This window comes from Entelurus aequoreus, linkage group LG16, assembly GCF_033978785.1.
Source record: "Entelurus aequoreus isolate RoL-2023_Sb linkage group LG16, RoL_Eaeq_v1.1, whole genome shotgun sequence".
NCBI lineage: Eukaryota > Metazoa > Chordata > Actinopteri > Syngnathiformes > Syngnathidae > Entelurus > Entelurus aequoreus.
The window spans coordinates 50,342,424-50,365,724 of NC_084746.1; the positions used below are offsets into that span (position 1 = coordinate 50,342,424).

Consider the following 23,301-nt stretch of genomic DNA (forward strand, 5'->3'; position numbering starts at 1 on the left):
TAATTTAATAAGTAACTCATGTGTTACTTTAAAAAAAAAAATCTAATATCTGGCATATGCAATTGAGAGATGTTTCATGAGAGCTGTGTGTGTGCACGCCTTTAAAAGGCAGTATCTGTTGCCAAGCGACGTGCGCTCATAGCAGCATTTTAGCTTCGCTTGGCAGCAGTCATGGCAGCTCTTTGTAATCGTTTCAATATATAGTGTTAGCCCTAATTATCATGTTAACTTTGGAGTAAAAATGCTCACCTGGCTTGTACTCTGGTGACAAGTGACTGATGACGTTGGTGGACAGTTGATGACGAGTTTTTAGCAACCATGACTGATCCTGACTGGAGCAACCTATCAGACCACATACAGCCACCTTAATTACCGATGTTGAGTGGAATAAAACTGTCTGCACAGATCGAGCTCTTTCAGATCCCAGCTGGGTGTGGTCTAACCCTGCAATGCACCCACTCCAATTTGGGCCAGGGAGCCTGCTGCATTGCCACTTCACCCTCCCCATTTCTCCGCCTCTGGTATGTGTGTGTACGGAGTCTACGTGTTGTGTGAAGTTGCCTCTTGGAGACACATTTCCTAATTTTGTTTATATTGTTTTTATTTTGTTTTCTCTAAATGATTGCAGGCCTCTGTTCATGCTGATGGTTGTCACTGGTCCCCATCAGCGATGGGACGGTTGCCATGGTAACCTCATTTAAACAAGGGTTCAGGTGGTAGCACTCAGGTGCGATTGTATGGAGGACACAAACAGTTTTCGACCGTGCGGTGCGTGGTCAGGTCTCGCTGCTGTGACAATGTTCAATTCAAGGTCAGCATACTAACAACGACATTATGTTCTATAGCCTACATTTGATTTCTTAAAGTAAAAGGATTGTCATATTCAAACATATTTGCACAGTACTGGACATTGAATCATTTGCTGTCATGACGTGGACTATGGGGTGGTTTGTTTTCCCGGAATGCAAAGGAATTGGATCGGACATGGCGTGAAGGTAGGGACATGGTTTATTTTTAACACTAACAAAAGAACAAACAAAAGGCGCGCTCAAGGTGGAGATCAAACTTAGCTATGAAAACAAAAACTAGCACAAAGGCAAAAACTATGGACATGAAATAAATAACACTTACTGTGACCAGAACGGACAGCATGAACTATGATAAACATGAGGTAGCATGGGTACCATCGGGTAACAGAGGGAGCAGAAGTCAATGTCGCCAGACAGACTAACTGAAAGTGACAGGCTTAAATAGTAGTGATCATGATCAACACAGGTGTGTGAGTCCAAACGGGAAACAGGTGAAACCAATGGGTTGCTATGGTGACCAAACAAGAGAGCGTAAACAGGAACTAAAAAGTCTTAAACCAACAGGACATAACTAAAACAAAACATGATCTCAAAGACATGACATTTGCACGCGTCAAACTAAGTCAACACAGTTGCCCTCAGTATCAGCTTAAAGGTAAAGGCTATACATTAAGTCAAAAACTGTTTGTGTCCTCCATACAATCCCACCTAAGTGCTACCACCTGAACCTTAGATTAAATGAGGTTACCATGGCAACCGCACCATAGCAACAGTCCCATCCCTGATGGGGACCAGTGACAACCATTAGCATGAACAGAGGCCAGCAATCATTTAGAGAAAACTAAATAAAAACAATATAAACAAAATAAGGAACTTTGGCTCCAACACTATTTAATATGAATTTAATTGTTATTGTAGTTCCAGTTGTTGCTTTCATCAGTAAAAAGTTACTTCCTGCATTGAACTTGTAGTGATTGTGATGTCTTGTTGACATACAACCACATCAAAAGTAGTATGCCACCTTACATCAAATGCATCGGTAAAATTAATGAATTAGATTACTCATTACTCGTAAAAGTAAAGGTGTTATGTAATGTAACACCGTTTTTCCTGATACTGATAATAAGTAAACAAAAGCAGAAACTTCAAGGGCTCTCATTTAAATCCTTTGTCTTTTTACCCCAAGTTTCCAAGAATGTTTTACCTGAGTTTGTAAACAATTCAATAATGTGTATATATATATGCAATATATTTTAACAACAGGACAAACACAGATATTTGTGATAATAAACAAGAAAGCTACCTGAAAAACGTTGATTTCATCCCGCTAGCATGGATTCGATACCGATTATATACTGGGTCTCTAAAATATATTTAGATCGATCCAGGATCTACGTCAAATGCTATTATAGCTAGAAAAATGGTTAAGTGCGTGTCATAATTGTAGCTGTTTAAATTGTATTGATACGTAGTGCATACTTAAGTCTTTTTTTTTAATTGACATCCAGCATCAGACATTCCTATCCATTACATCTTATTCACATAAATCATATATCTATTGTCTGCCCTAAATGTCAAAATATTTTTGTTTGTATCCCATTCATACCACCCACCCACCCCCCAAAAAAAGAAACAACAAAAACAAAAACAAAGTAATATCTACAAATACATCGATTAAATAAACAGAAAAAAAGAAAGAAAAAAAAAGAAGGAAATAATAATACATTAATAATAATAATAATCAGAAATAAAATAAAATATAAACAAATATATATATATATATATATATATATATATATATATATATATATATATATATATATATATATATATATATATATATATATATATATATATATATATATATATATATATATATATATATACACATACATACATATATATAAATATATATACATACATACAATTACACATATAGGGAGTAATCCCTTTTTTTTTTTTTTAATAATATTTTTCTAATATTTTATTATCAACATTTATTTCCACTTTTTAACGTGATACGCCCCGGCCCTCGTCCCTCGGCAGCTTCCGTAGGCTGCGACACGGGATGACGTCACAACTGAGCTAATCCAAACATCGACGACAGACCAGTAGGAAAATCCACTTTCCTCCTAAAGCATCGTCCCTGCATACATATTTTGGACTCGAATGTCAGCATGGCCGCTCAGAAGATAAACGAAGCCCACGAACACATAGCCAAAGCTGAGAAATGGTAAGTTTTAAGCCTCACATTTTAAAGACGTAAACTAGCTTGAGCTAAAACGGCCATTGGAAATTAATGTCTCCATGCGACAAACTGGTTAGCATTAACATTAATAATATCGATTTGCCTTAATTATGATCTCAAACGTATTTCGTTATTGTAGCTTAAAGACGAGCCTGACTAAATGGAAGCCGGATTTTGACAGCGCTGCCTCAGAATACGCCAAAGCCGGTAAACATTGAACTCATCACTACCAGCACCATTCATTAATGATGGACGCAATCCAAATGTACGTCACTGAAATGTCCCCTGCTTCCAGCTGTGTGCTTCAAGAACGCCAAGCAGTACGAGCAAGCCAAGGATGCTTACCTAAAGGAGGCAGAATATCACACAGAGAACAAGACGTATCCTTCCATTGATAATCTTCCACTCATGTCTTCACACTGTTTGTGTGGTCTCTTTCCCTAACTTGTTCCCGCAGGCTTTTCCACGCTGCCAAGTAAGTGTCCCCGTTTAAATGTGATCGCCAGACATTCATGGACATGTACGTATTTTTTTACTTTGGTCTCCCTCTTCCTCAGGGCCATTGAGCAAGCAGGCATGATGATGAAGGTGAGGTGAAGCCTTCGGCGTTTAACTGGTGCAGCAGGCTTGGTGACGTCTCGTGTTTGCACTCCCAACAACAGGAGCAGAAGAAGATGCCGGAGGCCATCCAGTACATTGAGAAGGCGTGCATGATGTATATGGAGAACGGGACACCCGACACCGCCGCCATGGCTCTGGACCGCGCTGGGAAGTCAGTATTAAGTATTTACATTGGTCCGATATTAGCAAAGAAAGAAGTATGGGATTATTTCGTCTTGCGTGTAAAATGTCCGATACCATCCATCCATCCATCCATTTTCTACCGCTTATTCCCTTCGGGGTCGCGGGGGGCGCTGGAGCCTATCTCAGTCTCAATCGGGCGGAAGGCGGGGTACACCCTGGACAAGTCGCCACATCATCGCAGATGTCCGATACCAGCATAGTGAATTTGCAAACAGCTAAAATTATAAACAAAGCAAACTATAACCTGCTACCCAAGAATATACAACAATTCTTCTCAAAAAAAAAGAGGAGAAAAATAATCTTAGAGAGAAATGTAATTTAAAACATTTGTACGCATGTACAACACTTAAGACCTTCAGTATATCAGTATGTGGAATTACATTATGGAATGCATTAAGCAAAGCAATCAAACAATGTACTAATATGATCAATTATTTATGCTTACGTGTGGAAATAATATTAATAATAGTAAATAAAATAATAATAATAAAAAAAGGTAAATAAAGCATAAAATAGTCTCTAATAAATTAATTAAATAAAAAACAGCATATAAAATATATACATCAGCAAATAACAAAAATATAGATCAAGAAAAAGGATCCTTAATATGTGCAGCAATTTTTCACACTCACATCACCTCATTTTATATTTTTTTCTACAATTAACTATGCCAAAAAACACACAGACATACCTTTTTTTTGTAATGGAAACAAAAACAACATGGCGTCACACACAGCTAGTCCACAGTAAACAGGATCTCGAGCTCCACTAAAGAACAAAGAAAGAAATAATACACACTCATATTAATGGCAAAGAACGGCTGTTTCCACTAGCGTTACGTTGTTGACTAACGCAGTAACGTTAGCGACCTGGGCCTAAACAACACTGACAATAAAGTAATACGCTTTCGTTTCAAGTAGTTAGAAATATGTGGAATATCGTAGCATGTAACCTACACACATTCATAGCGTCTAACAAAAGATGGCCTAAGTTAACTGTATTGAACTTTTTACTCACCGGCTTCACGCGGGAAACTTTCACATTCTGGAGTCGGGGTCCCCCGGAACACAAAACACAGATAAAAGACAATTTTACAATAGCACGGCGAAGAAATGACCGTCGTCGTGTGGGGTTTTTGACGAATAACAATCTTTTCCACTTTTCTTCGCTCGGGCCTCACCTACCGCGTGCAGCCATTTCGAATTATCTGTATACGTGACGTCAGACGCACGTCCCCATGCAAAGCATTCTGGGAGGCGGCGCTGGAAATAAAGCCTTTTTTTACAGAATATAAAGTTTTACTGCTAGTCCTAATATCAAACAACGTCATTACAATCATACATAAACGATGATGGAAACACAAAGGCTGATCTTTACTGCGAATGTAGCAATAAATCAATAAATCTATACTTACGTTCGTGTTCCAGCAAAGAAAGTCCAGAGATCTTGGCTCATGCGCGTACACGCTAGTAGGCGCGTCCACGTCTGCGGGTGCAGACATTGGTCGGCTCAGCGCGCGTAGGCGGAGCCTATAACTCTAGGCGGCGCGCGCCGGTTTGGTTTGTCGCGTCTGCGTATGCGAATCAGACACGAGTCCGCTCAGGATCAGCTGTCTGACCGTACAATTTTCAGAGGCGGAGCTGTATCCTCTAGGCGGAGCCAAAACGAATGTGACAGTAACGCGGGTTGGGCGACTTGAAGGCGGATCCATATAGCAGTCTTCTGCTGTGTGGGTATGATCCAAGCAGTCCAACTTGTGCAAATCCTACAAAGTGAGACCTACACTGTTAAAATGTCCATTCCTCAGACGATATAATTGTTGATGACTGAAGTATGCTGATAGCAACCCAACCTAATTATTATTATTTTTATTTATTTTTCATCTTTTTTTTTTATTGACATCCAGCATCAGACATTCCTATCCATTACATCTTATTCACATAAATCATATATCTATTGTCTGCCCTAAATGTCAAAATATTTTTGTTTATATCCCATTCATACCACCCACCCCCAAAAAAAGAAAGAAATAACAAAAACAAAGTAATATCTACAAATATCTACAAATTTTGATGACTGAAGTATGCTGATAGCAACCCAACCGACACCCCCCCCCCACCCCGCATCCCCCCCCCAGATTGTAAATAATGTAAATAATTCAATGTATATATTGAACTTGTAGTGATTCTGATGTCTTGTTGACATACAACCACATCAAAAGTAGTATGCCACCTTATGTGTATATATATGCAATATATTTTAACAACAGGACAAACACAGATATTTGTGATAATAAACAAGAAAGCTACCTGAAAAATGTAGTTGTCATCCCGCTAGCATGGATTCGATACCGATTATATACTGGGTCTCTAAAATATATTTAGATCAATCCAGGATCTACGTCAAATGCTATTATAGCTAGAAAAATGGTTAAGTACGTGTCATAATTGTCGCTGTTTAAATTGTATTGATACGTAGTGCATATTTAAGTCTTTAGAAAAAATGTATAGGCATTAATTATGATTTATTTTTTTATTGACATCCAGCATCAGACATTCCTATCCATTACATCTTATTCACATAAATCATATATCTATTGTCTGCCCTAAATGTCAAAATATTTTTGTTTATATCCCATTCATACCACCCACCCACCCCCAAAAAAAGAAAGAAACAACAAAAACAAAGTAATATCTACAAATATCTACAAATTTTGATGACTGAAGTATGCTGATAGCAACCCAACCTACCCCCCCCCCCCCCCGCATCCCACCCCCCAGATTGTAAATAATGTAAATAATTCAATGTATATATTGAACTTGTAGTGATTCTGATGTCTTGTTGACAAACAACCACATCAAAAGTAGTATGCCACCTTATGTGTATATATATGCAATATATTTTAACAACAGGACAAACACAGATATTTGTGATAATAAACAAGAAAGCTACCCGAAAAATGTAGTTGTCATCCCGCTAGCATGGATTCGATACCGATTATATACTGGGTCTCTAAAATATATTTAGATCGATCCAGGATCTACGTCAAATGCTATTATAGCTAGAAAAATGGTTAAGTGCGTGTCATAATTGTAGCTGTTTAAATTGTATTGATACGTAGTGCATATTTAAGTCTTTAGAAAAAATGTATAGGCATTAATTATTATTATTTATTTTTTTATTGACATCCAGCATCAGACATTCCTATCCATTACATCTTATTCACATAAATCATATATCTATTGTCTGCCCTAAATGTCAAAATATTTTTGTTTATATCCCATTCATACCACCCACCCACCCCCAAAAAAAGAAAGAAACAACAAAAACAAAGTAATATCTACAAATATCTACACATTTTGATGACTGAAGTATGCTGATAGCAACCCAACCTACACCCCCCCCCCGCCCCAACCCTCTCCGCATCCCACCCCCCAGATTGTAAATAATGTAAATAATTCAATGTATATATTGAACTTGTAGTGATTCTGATGTCTTGTTGACATACAACCACATCAAAAGTAGTATGCCACCTTATGTGTATATATATGCAATATATTTTAACAACAGGACAAACACAGATATTTGTGATAATAAACAAGAAAGCTACCTGAAAAATGTAGTTGTCATCCCGCTAGCATGGATTCGATACCGATTATATACTGGGTCTCTAAAATATATTTAGATCAATCCAGGATCTACGTCAAATGCTATTATAGCTAGAAAAATGGTTAAGTGCGTGTCATAATTGTAGCTGTTTAAATTGTATTGATACGTAGTGCATATTTAAGTCTTTAGAAAAAATGTATAGGCATTAATTGTTATTATTTTTATTTATTTTTCATCTTTTTTTTTATTGACATCCAGCATCAGACATTCCTATCCATTACATCTTATTCACATAAATCATATATCTATTGTCTGCCCTAAATGTCAAAATATTTTTGTTTATATCCCATTCATACCACCCACTCACCCCCAAAAAAAGAAAGAAACAACAAAAACAAAGTAATATCTACAAATATCTACAAATTTTGATGACTGAAGTATGCTGATAGCAACCCAACCTACCCCCCCCCCTACCCCAACCCTCTCCGCATCCCACCCCCCAGATTGTAAATAATGTAAATAATTCAATGTATATATTGAACTTGTAGTGATTGTGATGTCTTGTTGACATACAACCACATCAAAAGTAGTATGCCACCTTATGTGTATATATATGCAATATATTTTAACAACAGGACAAACACAGATATTTGTGATAATAAACAAGAAAGCTACCTGAAAAATGTAGTTGTCATCCCGCTAGCATGGATTCGATACCGATTATATACTGGGTCTCTAAAATATATTTAGATCAATCCAGGATCTACGTCAAATGCTATTATAGCTAGAAAAATGGTTAAGTACGTGTCATAATTGTAGCTGTTTAAATTGTATTGATACGTAGTGCATATTTAAGTCTTTAGAAAAAATGTATAGGCATTAATTATTATTATTTATTTTTTTATTGCCATCCAGCATCAGACATTCCTATCCATTACATCTTATTCACATAAATCATATATCTATTGTCTGCCCTAAATGTCAAAATATTTTTGTTTATATCCCATTCATACCACCCACCCCCCCAAAAAAAGAAAGAAACAACAAAAACAAAGTAGTATCTACAAATTTTGATGACTGAAGTATGCTGATAGCAACCCAACCTACCTACCCCCCCCCCGCCCCAACCCTCTCCGCATCCCACCCCCCAGATTGTAAATAATGTAAATAATTCAATGTATATATTGAACTTGTAGTGATTGTGATGTCTTGTTGACATACAACCACATCAAAAGTAGTATGCCACCTTATGTGTATATATATGCAATATATTTTAACAACAGGACAAACACAGATATTTGTGATAATAAACAAGAAAGCTACCCGAAAAATGTAGTTGTCATCCCGCTAGCATGGATTCGATACCGATTATATACTGGGTCTCTAAAATATATTTAGATCAATCCAGGATCTACGTCAAATGCTATTATAGCTAGAAAAATGGTTAAGTGCGTGTCATAATTGTAGCTGTTTAAATTGTATTGATACGTAGTGCATATTTAAGTCTTTAGAAAAAATGTATAGGCATTAATTATTTTTTTTTTTTTTATTGACATCCAGCATCAGACATTCCTATCCATTACATCTTATTCACATAAATCATATATCTATTGTCTGCCCTAAATGTCAAAATATTTTTGTTTATATCCCATTCATACCACCCACCCACCCCCCAAAAAAGAAAGAAACAACAAAAACAAAGTAATATCTACAAATATCTACAAATTTTGATGACTGAAGTATGCTGATAGCAACCCAACCTACCCCCCCCCGCCCCAACCCTCTCCGCATCCCACCCCCCAGATTGTAAATAATGTAAATAATTCAATGTATATATTGAACTTGTAGTGATTCTGATGTCTTGTTGACATACAACCACATCAAAAGTAGTATGCCACCTTATGTGTATATATATGCAATATATTTTAACAACAGGACAAACACAGATATTTGTGATAATAAACAAGAAAGCTACCTGAAAAATGTAGTTGTCATCCCGCTAATCTGGATTCGATACGATTATATACTGGGTCTCTAAAATATATTTAGATCAATCCAGGATCTACGTCAAATGCTATTATAGCTAGAAAAATGGTTAAGTACGTGTCATAATTGTAGCTGTTTAAATTGTATTGATACGTAGTGCATACTTAAGTCTTTAGAAAAAATGTATAGGCATTAATTATGATTTATTTTTTATTGACATCCAGCATCAGACATTCCTATCCATTACATCTTATTCACATAAATCATATATCTATTGTCTGCCCTAAATGTCAAAATATTTTTGTTTATATCCCATTCATACCACCCACCCACCCCCCAAAAAAAGAAAGAAACAACAAAAACAAAGTAATATCTACAAATATCTACAAATTTTGATGACTGAAGTATGCTGATAGCAACCCAACCTACCCCCCCCCCCCCGCATCCCACCCCCCAGATTGTAAATAATGTAAATAATTCAATGTATATATTGAACTTGTAGTGATTCTGATGTCTTGTTGACAAACAACCACATCAAAAGTAGTATGCCACCTTATGTGTATATATGCAATATATTTTAACAACAGGACAAACACAGATATTTGTGATAATAAACAAGAAAGCTACCCGAAAAATGTAGTTGTCATCCCGCTAGCATGGATTCGATACCGATTATATACTGGGTCTCTAAAATATATTTAGATCGATCCAGGATCTACGTCAAATGCTATTATAGCTAGAAAAATGGTTAAGTGCGTGTCATTATTGTCGCTGTTTAAATTGTATTGATACGTAGTGCATATTTAAGTCTTTAGAAAAAATGTATAGGCATTAATTATTATTATTTATTTTTTTATTGACATCCAGCATCAGACATTCCTATCCATTACATCTTATTCACATAAATCATATATCTATTGTCTGCCCTAAATGTCAAAATATTTTTGTTTATATCCCATTCATACCACCCACCCACCCCCAAAAAAGAAAGAAACAACAAAAACAAAGTAATATTTACAAATTTTGATGACTGAAGTATGCTGATAGCAACCCAACCTACCTACCCCCCCCCCCCCCCCGCCCCAACCCTCTCCGCATCCCACCCCCCAGATTGTAAATAATGTAAATAATTCAATGTATATATTGAACTTGTAGTGATTGTGATGTCTTGTTGACATACAACCACATCAAAAGTAGTATGCCACCTTACATCAAATGCATCGGTAAAATTAATGAATTAGATTACTCATTACTCGTAAAAGTAAAGGTGTTATGTAATGTAACACCGTTTTTCCCAATACTGATAATAAGTAAACAAAAGCAGAAACTTCAAGGGCTCTCATTTAAATCTTTTGGCTTTTTACCCCAAGTTTCCAAGAATGTTTTACCTGAGTTTGTAAACAATTCAATAATGTGTGTATATATGCAATATATTTTAACAACATATTCCGATGATTAACTTGTGTGATGACTGTATTATGCTGATAGTATATCTTTGTACCACGAATTGATTAACGTGGACCCCGACTTAAACAAGTTGAAAAAGGTATTCTTCTTCACATTCCCAGTAAGTGCCAGCCTCTCCCATGAACGGATCTTCAGCGCTGAAAAAAGAGGTTTCCATGTTGCGCACATTGGACCTAGAAGCTGTGCTCTCTTAGAACAACAATCGCTCTACAGGAATGCGAGACGAATATGTTTTTACGGTGCATTTAAGGACCGTCGAACAGAGTAGGATGCCGCAATGCCCGATAGAAATAATATTGATTGGTTTTATTGGTTATGCACTTTTCATTCAAATACATCTTAAAATGCTGCAGTACAAACCAATATTTTAAACAATAAAAGCTTAGCCATTAAAACAGATACAACACCAAAGTTAAAACACTAAGTGAACCATAAGAAACACAAAATAGGCAATATTGTGTGTTTTCTTAAACAAATTATAACTCCGTCAAAAGAGTAGAGTGTGTGTCCTATTACTATTTGAGCACATTCAACAACACCACAATAATAATAACGATAACTGTGATATGACATTTTCATATTGTTACATCTCTAATACCACTAAAAACGAAACTACAAACTTCCCAAAACAAGCCGGTGAGACTCCTGCTCAACCTCCCTTAATGAACTCGCCTAACTCAAGCCCACTTTACCAAATTAGGATGGCTTAGAGTTGAGGAAAGAGTACACCAAATTGCAATGTGCGTGGTATTCAAAATACTCCGAGAAACTGTCCCCGAGTACCTGCTGAACTATTTCACCAGAGTAAGTGATGCTCAAAGGTACTACACGAGAGGGAGTTCCTCAGACCTCGTTCCCCCCAAATTCAAGACTCTCGTGGGAAAAAATGCAATAAATCAATCAAAAAACATACTGTATGTGTATACGGTATAAATATATATCCACATGCACTCACCATATATAGACATAACTTCAAGGCCTACTGAAAGCCACTACTAGCGACCACGCAGTCTGATAGTTTATATATCAACGATGAAATCTTAACATTGCAACACATGCCAATACGGCCGGGTTAACTTATAAAGTGACATTTTAAAATTCCCGCTAAATTTCCTGTTGAAAACGTCTATGTATGATGACGTATGCGCGTGATGTCAATGGTTGAAACGGAAGCATTCGGCCCCCATTGAATCCAATACAAAAAGCTCTGTTTTCATCTCAAAATTCCACAGTATTCTGGACATCTGTGTTGGTGAATCTTTTGCAATTTGTTTAATGAACAATGGAGACTGCAAAGAAGAAAGTTGTTGGTGGGATCGGTGTATTAGCGGCTGGCTGCAGCAACACAACCAGGAGGACTTTGAGATGGATAGCAGACGCGCTAGCCGCCGACCTCACCTTGACTTCCTCCGTCTCCGGGCCGCCGACCGCATCGATGATCGGGTGAAGTCCTTCGTCGCTCCGTCGATCGCTGGAACGCAGGTGAGCACGGGTGTTGATGAGCAGATGAGGGCTGGCGTAGGTGGATAGCTAATGTTTTTGGCATAGCTCTGTGAGGTCTCGTTGCTAAGTTAGCTTCAATGGTGTCGTTAGCAACGGCATTGTTAAGCTTTGCCAGCCTGGAAAGCATTAACCGTGTATTTACATGTCCATGGTTTAATAGTATTGTTGATCTTTTGTCTATCCTTCCAGTCAGGGGCTTATTTCTTTTGTTTCTATCTGCATTTAAGCCCGATGCTATCACGTTAGCTCCGTAGCTAAAGAGCTTCACTGATGTATTGTCGTGGAGATAAAAGTCACTGTGAATGTCCATTTCGCGTTCTCGACTCTCATTTTCAAGAGGATATAGTATCCGAAGTGGTTTAAAATACAAATCCGTGATCCACAATAGAAAAAGGAGAGCGTGTGGAATCCAATGAACCCTTGTACCTAAGTTACGGTCAGAGCGAAAAAAGATACGTCCTGCACTGCACGCTAGTCCTTCACTCTCACGTTCCTCATCCACGAATCTTTCATCCTCGCTCAAATTAATGGGGTAATCGTCGCTTTCTCGGTCCGAATCTCTCTCTCTGCATTGAAAACAATGGGGAAATGTGAGCAGCCCTTCCTCCTGTGACGTCACGCTACTTCCGGTACGGGCAAGGCTTTTTTTTTATCAGAGACCAAAAGTTGCGAACTTTATCATCGTCGTTCTCTACTAAATCCTTTCAGCAAAAATATGGCAATATCGCGAAATGATCAAGTATGACACATAGAATGGACCTGCTATCCCCGTTTAAATAAGAACATTTCATTTCAGTAGGCCTTTAAGTATTATCAAATATCCCTTGTTGTGGTATTTTGTCACCATACAGTATTGGAAGTGTGTTACCCTTGATGCTAGAATTTAGACAGTTGAAAAGTGTTTTATTAAACCCTACTGGGACTACATACTTTGTGTGTCTCCAAGAAGGGCTATTAGTCCTTTTTAGATATACACAGTAACTGCACTTGTGCAACATAATATATGTCATAAATCACATACCACAACGTAACATACCGGAGTGGGTGAGGAGGACACAAATGTTCGCAACACTAACATTGGGGACGTTTATTAATACAGTATTGTCTTATGTTTTTGTTTGTTTGTGTACACAGACTGATTGAGCCATTAAACTTGGAGAAAGCAGTGGATTTGTATCAAAAAGCTGCCGGCGTGTTTGAGGTAACCACGAGCCTCCAAGACGGTTTTAATTGTTCTGCGTCTCATCTTGATGGACGTCTGCTCTGTCATACAGAACGAGGATCGTCTGCGTCAGGCTGTGGAGCTGCTGGGAAAAGCCTCCAGGCTGCTGGTGCGGTTAAGAAGGTAAAGAGAAAAAGTAGTATTTTGTTCCTACATTGTTAACTTAACTGCGTGTGTGTGTGTGTGTGTGTGTGTGTGTGTGTGTGTGTGTGTGTGTGTGTGTGTGTGTGTGTGTGTGTGTGTGTGTGTGTGTGTGTGTGTGTGTGTGTGTGTGTGTGTGTGTGTGTGTGTGTGTGTGCAGGCTGGATGATGCGTCGGTTGCCTTGCAGAAAGAGAAGAACATGTACAAGGAGATAGAGAATTTTCCAATGTGCTTCAAGGTGAGATTTTGTCACAGTTTATCATCTTAAAACTAAATGGAATTTTATATATTTAATTTCAATAATGATGTATTATATAATACTGTATATTATACTGTGTGTACAGTGGTAAGTGCTCGTGCCTTACATGGGTTCGACTCTTTCTGTGTGGAGTTTGCATGTCCATGTTGCATGTTGTCCAGCGTGTGCACTGCATGATGCTCAGGTTCATGTAATTAAACAAAACCGTCTTAATGCCTTCTCTGAAGTTTTGTGCCTGGACTTTAGTGGCATATTTTTCCCAAAAATTCGTTGCTTGAATTACACAATATTTATCTGCTTCAAGCCAACTGTTCAAGCAGTCCAGGAACAAACTGGCAAAGAAGATCAGGGTAGCTAAAAGGAACTACTTTGAGAAACTATAACAAAAGCTTTTCAGCTAACAACCCCCCAGCAGTTTGGAAAAGCCTGTGAGAGGTCACCAAGTACAGGAAACCCACACAATAGACTGGCTAAGGAACTGAACAGCGTCTACTGCAAGTTTTCAAAACCATCACCCAGCTCTTCCTCCCACAACTAGGGATGATACTCGAAACCGGTTTTCCCGGTTGTTTGGTAAGAAAAGAACCGAGTCCTCTGACTCGAATCCCTTTTTGAGAACCGGTACCCGTTATCGAGACCACTATAGTAAAGGAAAAGAGTTGATTCTTTATTCGAATCCCGTCCCGACCAGAAATGCTCCGTGGGACATCACAAGAAATGACGTCACGTAGCTCAGTCATTAGGCGCAGATAGTGAAAGCAGGAAAATAATGGACGGGAAAAAGCGCTCCAAGGTGTAATAAAGTTCAAAACAAAAGCTATAATCCATCGAATAACTTTACTGAGAGATTTTAGCAGGGTAAAACACATGACGAACACTTTTACGACCAACCGGAAACATAGCAACCAGGCTAGCAACGCACCTCCTTTACGGCAGCTGTCACAACGTTCTTAAAACAACCGCAGCACATACATATATATACAACATATCTCCCTTTTTTAACTTTTGTTTTTCTTTCCTTGTAAACCAAACAAAATCACACTGTAGATGTGTTGTCTGTCTAATTATAAATAATGCAGACGAGGCGTGTTGGCTGAGTTCTTGACGTTTACTTTCACAGCGTGGCAACATGCAACACTTTTCGGGGCTACCGCGCATGCTCGTCACTCCCGTTGCATGCTGGGTAGTGTAGTTGTTATATTCTCTAGCGCATAACATTTTTCCCCCATAAAGAAATAATGTTAACTCAATAGTGTATTTCTTTTTTTAGCTTTAACTTTTCATTTTTTAGCATTGTAACCACATTTGCAAATAACTTTTCTCTTCATAGAATGTTCTTTCAATAAAGAAATAAAGTGCAAAAATGTCAAAGCATCATAACAAACAGTTATGTCAAATAGCAGCAGAAGTGCACTTTTTGGAGAGCTGTATTATTTCCAGTTTTGTGCCCAAGGGACTGATTTTATTTAACACTATATTATTATTTATACACCTATAGTGATCACAGAGACAGCTTGTTTTTGTGTTACTGTATATATTTGTTTCTCTGAAAAATCCCACTTAATATACTTTGGGTAACAACAGTCAATATTTATTTTATTTTATTTTTTTAGGTGGGTAACAGTCAATATTTATTTATTTATTAGATTTTATTTTTTTATTATATAATAAAAGTGAGCTTTTGTTAAACCAAATATTGTGTTTTTTTCCATATACAACAACCTATCTGGACTCCATAAGAGAATCGATAAGGAATCGGTTCGATAAGAGGATTCGATAATAGGCTCAAACTCGATAATTCCTTATCAAACATCATCCCTACCCACAACCCTTTCCCCTTTACCCCCTGACCTCCCACCTGCACCGACGTTCTGTGAAAAGGATGAGCGTCGGCTCTTCCAGGAACAAAAGATCAGAAATTCTCCAGGACCAGATGGTTCCGCCTTCTCCTGTTTGAGAATCTGTGCTGATCAGTTGGCCCCCATCTTCACGCAGATCTTCAACTCATCACGGGAGCTGTGCGAAGTGCCCTTTTGTTTCGAAGGCTCCACTATCATCCCAGTCTCAAAGAAACCTGCCATCACAGGACTCAATGACTACAGACCCCAAGCCCTGACGTCTGTGGTCGAGACTGGTGCTGCGCCACCTGAAGAACATCACAGGCTGGACCCCCTGCAGTTTGCCAAATTGGCAAACAGATTAGTGGAGGATGCAGTCAACATGGGACTGAACCACATCCTGCATCACCTAGACTCCGCACGGACATACCCTAGGATCCTGTTCGTGGACTTCAGCTCTGCATTAAACACCATCTTCCCGGATATCCTTCACTGTAAACTCACCCCAGCTCACAGTGCTGGTGGATCACCAACCTCCTGACTGACAGGAGCATCACATCCGGCACTCGGACAGTCAGCACTGGCGCTCCCCAGGGGTGTGTTCTCTCCCCACTGCTTTTCTCCCTCTGCAGTCTGCCTACAGAGTGGAAGGTGCAGTCAGAACCATCTGGAACTGAACCCACTCAAGACTGCGGAGACGACAGTGGACTTCAGGAGAAGCCCTTCCACCCTGAACAGCTCAGCTCAGGCTCCCGGGATCTACTGTCTCAAGTCAAATCCCTTGTGTGTTAAACATACCTTGGCCAATAAAGCGGATTCTGATTCTGAAAGTTGACCTCGGCGAATGTCTGTAAGCACTTGTATTTAGTTTGTCGTAACGAGGTAGCAAGCTACTTCCTGGTAGCAAATGGCTAAAAGTGATACTGTACTGATAATAAGCCATATCCTTATCTGCATCAAACTAACGATTCCTTCCTCGGCCGAAGACGTCGTGCTTGGTGGAGGTAATGATGAGTTTCTTGTCTGTGTAGAAAACGACAGCTCAGGTGCTGATTCACCTGCACAGAGGCGACTATGTGGCGGCGGACAAGTGTGTCAAAGAGAGTTACAGGTGAGCGAGACGCTAAAAGACAGCCGGTGACCTTTCGACCTATGCTTCGCCTTGACCTTTTGAACCTTCCGCCAGCCTCCCGGGCTACAGCGGCAGCGAGGACAGCGTCGCCATGGAGACGCTGCTGCAGGGCTACGACGAGCAGGACGAGGATCAGGTGTACCGCGTGTGCAACTCGCCGCTGCTCAAGTACATGGACAACGACGTGAGTAAACAACCGTCCACTTTCTTATCACAACTCCAAATTCAGTGACGAAGACTTGCATCAGGCGTCAAATCATTACCAACATTGTAGATATTCTATGGCAAAGGTCTTCAACAGGCCGCAGAGGACTTTTTGGTTGATTAGACTTTTTTTTTTTTTTTTTTAATATTTTATTATATTGCCCATTTAATTTTTTTACTAATTTAAATGTCTTTAAAGGCCTACTGAAATGAAATGTTCTTATTTAAACGGGGATAGCAGATCCATTCTATGTGTCATACTTGATCATTTCGCGATATTGCCATATTTTTGCTGAAAGGATTTAGTAGAGAACATCGACGATAAAGTTCGCAACTTTTGGTCGCTGATAAAAAAAATCCTTGCCTGTACCGGAAGTAGCGTGATGTCACACGTTGTGGAGCTCCTCACATCTGCACATTGTTTACACCAGCAGCGAGAGCGATTCGGACAGAGAAAGCGACGATTACCCCATTAATTTGAGCGAGGATGAAAGATTCGTGGATGAGGAAAGTGAGAGTGAAGGATTACGAGTGCAGTGCAGGATGCCAGGGTGTATCTTTTTTCGCTCTGACCGTAACTTAGGTACAAGCTGGCTCGTTGGATACCACACTTTCTCCTTTTTCTATTGTGGATCACGGATTTGTATTTTAAACCACCTCGGATACTATATCCTCTTGAAAATGAGAGTCGAGAACGCGAAATGGACATTCACAGTGACTTTTATCTCTACGACAATACATCGGTGAAGCACTTTAGCTTCGGAGCTAACGTGATAGCATCGTGCTTAACTGCGGATAGAAACAGAAGAAATAAGCCCCTGACTGGAAGGATAGACCGAAGATCAACAATACTACTATTACTTCTACTATCAGGAGACACCGAACCAAACCCTGGACCTGTAACCACACAGTTAATGCTGTCCCGCCTGGCGAAGCCTAGCAATGCTGTTGCTAACGACGCCATTGAAGCTAACTTAGCTACGGGACCTCGTCAGAGCTATGCTAAAAACATTAGCTCTCCACCTACGCAAGCCCTCATCTGCTCATCAACACCCGTGCTCACCTGCGTTCCAGCGATTGACGGCGCGACGAAGGACTTCACCACGATCATCGGTGCGGTCGGCGGCTAGCGTCGGATTGCGCATGTGCTATCCAACTCAAAGTCCTCCTGGTTGTGTTGCTGCAGCCAGCCGCTAATACACCGCTTCCCACCTACAGCTTTCTTCTTTGCGGTCTTCATTGTTCATTGAACAAATTGCAAAAGATTCACCAACACAGATGTCCAGAATACTGTGGAATTTTGCGATAAACAGACGACTTAATAGCTGGCCACAATGCTGTCCCAATATGTCCGCTACAATTCGTGACGTCACGCGCAAACGTCATCATACCGAGACGTTTTCAGCAGGATATTTTGCGGTAAATTTAAAATTGCACTTTACTGATCTAACCCGGCCGTATTGGCATGTGTTGCAATGTTAAGATTTCATCATTGATATATAAACTATCAGACTGCGTGGTTGCTAGTAGTGGCTTTCAGTAGGCCTTTAAATACACATTAACATTGCACTGTCGTGTAGTTTAAAAATGGCAGCCACATGGCCACTCTACATGTACCTTGCAGGTATCAAATAAAAAATTGAATAAATATGTTTTATTAGTGCATTTAGGATAGCTTGCCATAAGCGCTAGGGTTGCCACCTTTCAGAACTAGAAATAAGGAACACTCCTCACTGCACGGCCGAAAGAAATTTGAGGGTTTGGCTCCCCAAAACCCTGAAATGCATAGAAACATGAGCATACTTGCCAACCCTCCCGTTTTTAGCGGGAGAATCCCGGTATTCAGCGCCTCTCCCGACAACCTCCCGGCAGAGATTTTCTCCCGACAAACTCCCGGTTTTCCGCCGGAGCTGGAGGCCACGCCCCCTCCAGCTCAATGCGGACCTGAGTGTGGACAGCCTGTTCTCACGTCCGCTTTCCCACAATATAAACAGCTTGCCTGCCCAATGACGTCATAACATCTACGGCTTTTAGAGAGTAGAGTGCACAACAAGGAGAGAGAGTTCTTGGTTTCTTATGTGGGTTTATTGTTGGGCAGTTTCATTAACGTCCTCCCAGCGCGGTAACAACACACAACAACAGCAGTCACGTTTAGTCTACCGTAAAGCAGTTCGTCTGCAGTAAACAGCAATGTTGTGACACTCTTAAACAGGACAATACTGCCATCTACTGGATAGCCTGCAGAACACTGAAATTCAAGTATTTTATTTATATGTATAATAAAATAAAATACAAATATATATATATAGCTAGAATTCACTGGAAGTCAAGTATTTCATACATATATATATATATATATATATATGAAATACTTGATTTGGTGAATTCTAGCTGTAAATATACTCTCCTCTTAACCACGCCCCCGCCCCGACCACGACGCCCCCACACCCCCCCACATGAGTATCTTGTATATGAAAAAACTAAATGCTTTGATTTAATTGATATTATTTCACACGTCATATTAGCCTCTGGGTTCACTTGGTGGTCAGTAAGGAAGGGGAAGTCAAGAACTTAAAGTTTAAAGTGCTGTATTAGCAATGAACATTGCTAAAGTGCTGTAAATTAAACAAAGATTTGCAGTTGAACACCCAAAAAAATAACAAATGTGCATCCCTAAAAATGATGTAAAAATTGCACCACATTTCCAGGTCTTGTAAAATCTTTAACTCTTTGAATGAGCCATCTGGTGGACAGAAATAAAGAATTAAAATAGAAGTCAATTCAAGACCCCAGCAAATGACGAAAAACTGAACGATGGACATACCCATAAAAATGTAGACATTTTTTATAAAGCGCTGTACAAAACATCGGTGAAGTAAAACAACAATTTAATTAAAACAGGGGCAACATCATAAAAATGATACAAAGTGGATTACAATTGATATTTAAAAGGTGCACTAACTAAAGGCTTTACTAGAAAGAGAAGTTTTCAAATGTTTCTTAAGTTTCAACACAGTCAAGATCAATGAAATGACAGCATGTTATTTCAATTACAGCATACATTATTGTACTCACAAAATGTGTAGTTACACATCACGTCTTGACAAAGCATCTTCCTGTAAAAAAATGTTGAGTGAAATGACTTGAGGCAGCGCCTTTTGCCGGATTCATAGCTGCAGTACTCTCAGGCCCCTGCAGATAGCGCCAGCAAACCACTTTATGGCTAAGTTATTATTAACATAATTATTTACAATTTAGAGCAGAGGGAAAATAATTCTCCGAATATGCAAGAAACCGGTCGCCGAACCTTAAGTAGACAAACAGATTTACCTTAGTCCAAAGTGAAATGTGAAGTGAATTATATTTATATAGCGCTTTTCTCTAGTGACTCAAAGCGCTATTACATAGTGAAACCCAATATCTAAGTTACAGTTAAACCAGTGTGGGTGGCACTGGGAGCAGGTGGGTAAGGTGTCTTGCCCAAGGACACAACGGCAGTGACTAGGGTGGCGGAAGCGGGAATCGAACCTGGAACCCTCAAGTTGCTGGCACGGCCACACTACCAACCGAGCTATGCTCAGACAAAACTTGATTTATGTTGTTCAGATAAATGTGGCATCAGATATGTTGTTTACAATAGTAATAATCTCCTTGTGGATATACATTTTTAATCCTAGAATAATACTTAATCTCCTTTTGAAAGCACACACAAGATCAACGTCAATGTAAATTAAAATTGCGGCCAAATGGATGTCACATAACATAAATTGTTTACTTCATTTTTGTTCAAACTGGACAATATACATATTTTTAAATTTGATATGTAATATAAATATATTTTTAAAATAATTTTTAATTTTTTAAATTTCATAAATTTTTAATTTGACAATTTCTTGCTTTTATTAGAAAGTTGTAGTTATCCAATAGATTCACAGATAAATGTACGAAAACAATTACATTTATTTGTATTTTTATTCATTCTTATGTGGATTTGTGTGTCAGTACGCCAAGCTGGCCATCTCTCTGAGGGTCCCTGGGGGCGGAGCCAAGAAAAAGAAGGCTGCTGCAGCTCCAGCAAACGGCGCCGGCGGGCCTGCTGCTGCTGCGGAGGACGAGGATGAGTACGAGGGGGGGCTGTGTTAGCCACTTTGTGTGTCCCCTGCTTTACCTCATGTTAAAACCTCAATCTGTGCAAAAGATGCTAGTATACTGTAAAAAAAAACATCAAAAAAACAGTTCCATTAGGTGTTGCAAGTAAATAAATTGTACATTTTAATTTTGCGGTGTGATATCATTCCTGGTGAATTGTGTACATTTTTGTCAGTGAGTCTAAATATGAATTGTTAATAGCACAATCAGTACTGTATGTAAGAAGAATATGTATACACTGATTAATATTGTTGTAGCGGTTTGATTTCTTCAGTATTTTAATGGCTGGCTGTTGAAGACAAAATCAATGCATGATTTGACACGCTGGACACGACACTGATTGTCCTCCTCCAGCTTTAATGCAAATTAAATATCAATGCAGCCATAATATCCTTACTTCCTGGGCGTCTACCTTGCAGTATGTTTGGATGAATAAAGATGATTTATTGTGCAGTCTGCTCAACAATAACGGGATTGTTTATGTATATTTTTTTTAAGTTTCGTTTTTATTGTGATCTTGCCCACTTACCCGGAGTATGTCTGATGTTTGCACATGCATCAATAAATACTTGTGTGGCATTTCTTGGAGTGTTTGTTAGTATTGATAAAGTCCCAGCACAGCACCTATTTTCTCTTTTTATTCTTAATAATTTTACTGGCATTTTATTTTTATTTTTTTTGCTAAGTGTCAGGTTCAAACACTGATGACATCTATTAAACAAGACAAGACGCAAGGAATTTAAACAGAGGCAGAATGAAACTTGGCTCAATGAGGAGAAAGGCGTACACCTGTACCCTTGCACAGTGTCACCACGCTCTGACGAAAGATTGTACGCCTCCTCTTTTATTTGGACTTTCCCTGATTACATGGCAACAGCTGTTTCTAAAGGGACCGGGGTCGTAAACAGCCATCGCCTTTGATTACTGATGGAACCAGATCTTTTCCATACATCCATATATAAGTGTTACTTCTTTACTTCCATAGTCATATTACAAAACAGCTAGTGTTTTTCCAATACAGTCTGCTTAGTAAAAGTTTGACTGTGCGTAGGCCTTGAAGCTTTTGGAATGCAAAGGGTAGACAAAACAACGACGTAGGACAGAACGGGGAGGGGAAGCGAGAGCAGACCGGATAGAGTCACGCATCGGGATAGATTATGCAAGGCTGGTCTCATTATTGTCAAAGCTTTGAGAATAAACCACAAAATACCAACTACTGCTTTTGGTGATCAATTTAAACTCCAGCTTATTTGCCATCAAAAGAACTTGGGAGTGGACAGCAGCTTAAAATCCCTGGGAGGAAGAGCTGTCCACGCAACATTACAAAACAGTTCAAAGAAAAGGTCGGTTCAAAGAAAAGGTGGTAAAACAGTTAAAGAAAAACTCGCCTGGAGTCCAGACTGGTCCTGCTTCCTCTCCGCTTTGTAGTTCTCGGGTCAAGACACAATCTTTCTGTGGATTACAATACATCAAAGAAACAGAACCCTCATGTCGCTCCCCATCCTACACAGTGGAGTTTTACAAGCCTTTTGTTTGGTACGATCAAAGATCACTGCAACCGGTGGGGAGATTTCAGCGTGGGAGCTCTGAAGATCTGGGTAAAATGGAGCTACCAGGTTTGCTCTGGCTCGGAGTGATAGTACCGGTCAGGGTCCCAGCTCTGAGTAAATACTGAAATGCATTCTGGCAGCCGGGATGCGCCTCAAGATCTCCAGCAGAAGATCCCTCTTATGGACAATGGTTGACCTAGAAGTTGGTGACCGGTCCTGGCCCCCATACTGCTGCTGCATCCCAACCTACCTCCAGTCCTCTTGACTTTGTCTTGCCCCTGGGTCCATATTGGGAGGGACTAGAGAGTGAGTACACAACTCTGTCTCACTTAAATCCAAGTCATCTTCATCACCCTTCAGTCACTATTTGAGCCACAGA

General features: G+C 39.3%; 1 protein-coding gene across 1 annotated transcript; it reads left to right on the plus strand.

The window, feature by feature from the left end:
- Window positions 1-2,855: 2,855 nt before the first annotated feature.
- napgb (N-ethylmaleimide-sensitive factor attachment protein, gamma b) lies at window positions 2,856-21,951 on the plus strand. The gene is made up of 12 exons (XM_062023248.1): window positions 2,856-3,042; window positions 3,197-3,264; window positions 3,353-3,437; window positions 3,515-3,532; window positions 3,615-3,645; window positions 3,720-3,829; window positions 13,561-13,627; window positions 13,701-13,771; window positions 13,950-14,028; window positions 16,919-16,998; window positions 17,074-17,203; window positions 21,226-21,951. Exons 1-12 carry the CDS (start codon window positions 2,987-2,989, stop codon window positions 21,364-21,366), a joined length of 936 nt encoding a protein of 311 aa, XP_061879232.1. The 5' UTR covers window positions 2,856-2,986; the 3' UTR covers window positions 21,367-21,951.
- The last annotated feature ends 1,350 nt before the right edge of the window (window positions 21,952-23,301 follow it).

What these genes read in the sequence shown, in the direction of transcription:
- napgb (XM_062023248.1), top strand. Translation starts at nt 2,987, where the DNA reads ATGGCCGCTCAGAAGATAAACGAAGCCCACGAACACATAGCCAAAGCT. An exon ending in CTCAGAATACGCCAAAGCCG is followed by an intron (nt 3,265 to 3,352) that starts GTAAACATTGAA and finishes CCCTGCTTCCAG; the next exon opens with CTGTGTGCTTCAAGAACGCC. An exon ending in GCTCTGGACCGCGCTGGGAA is followed by an intron (nt 3,830 to 13,560) that starts GTCAGTATTAAG and finishes TTGTGTACACAG; the next exon opens with ACTGATTGAGCCATTAAACT.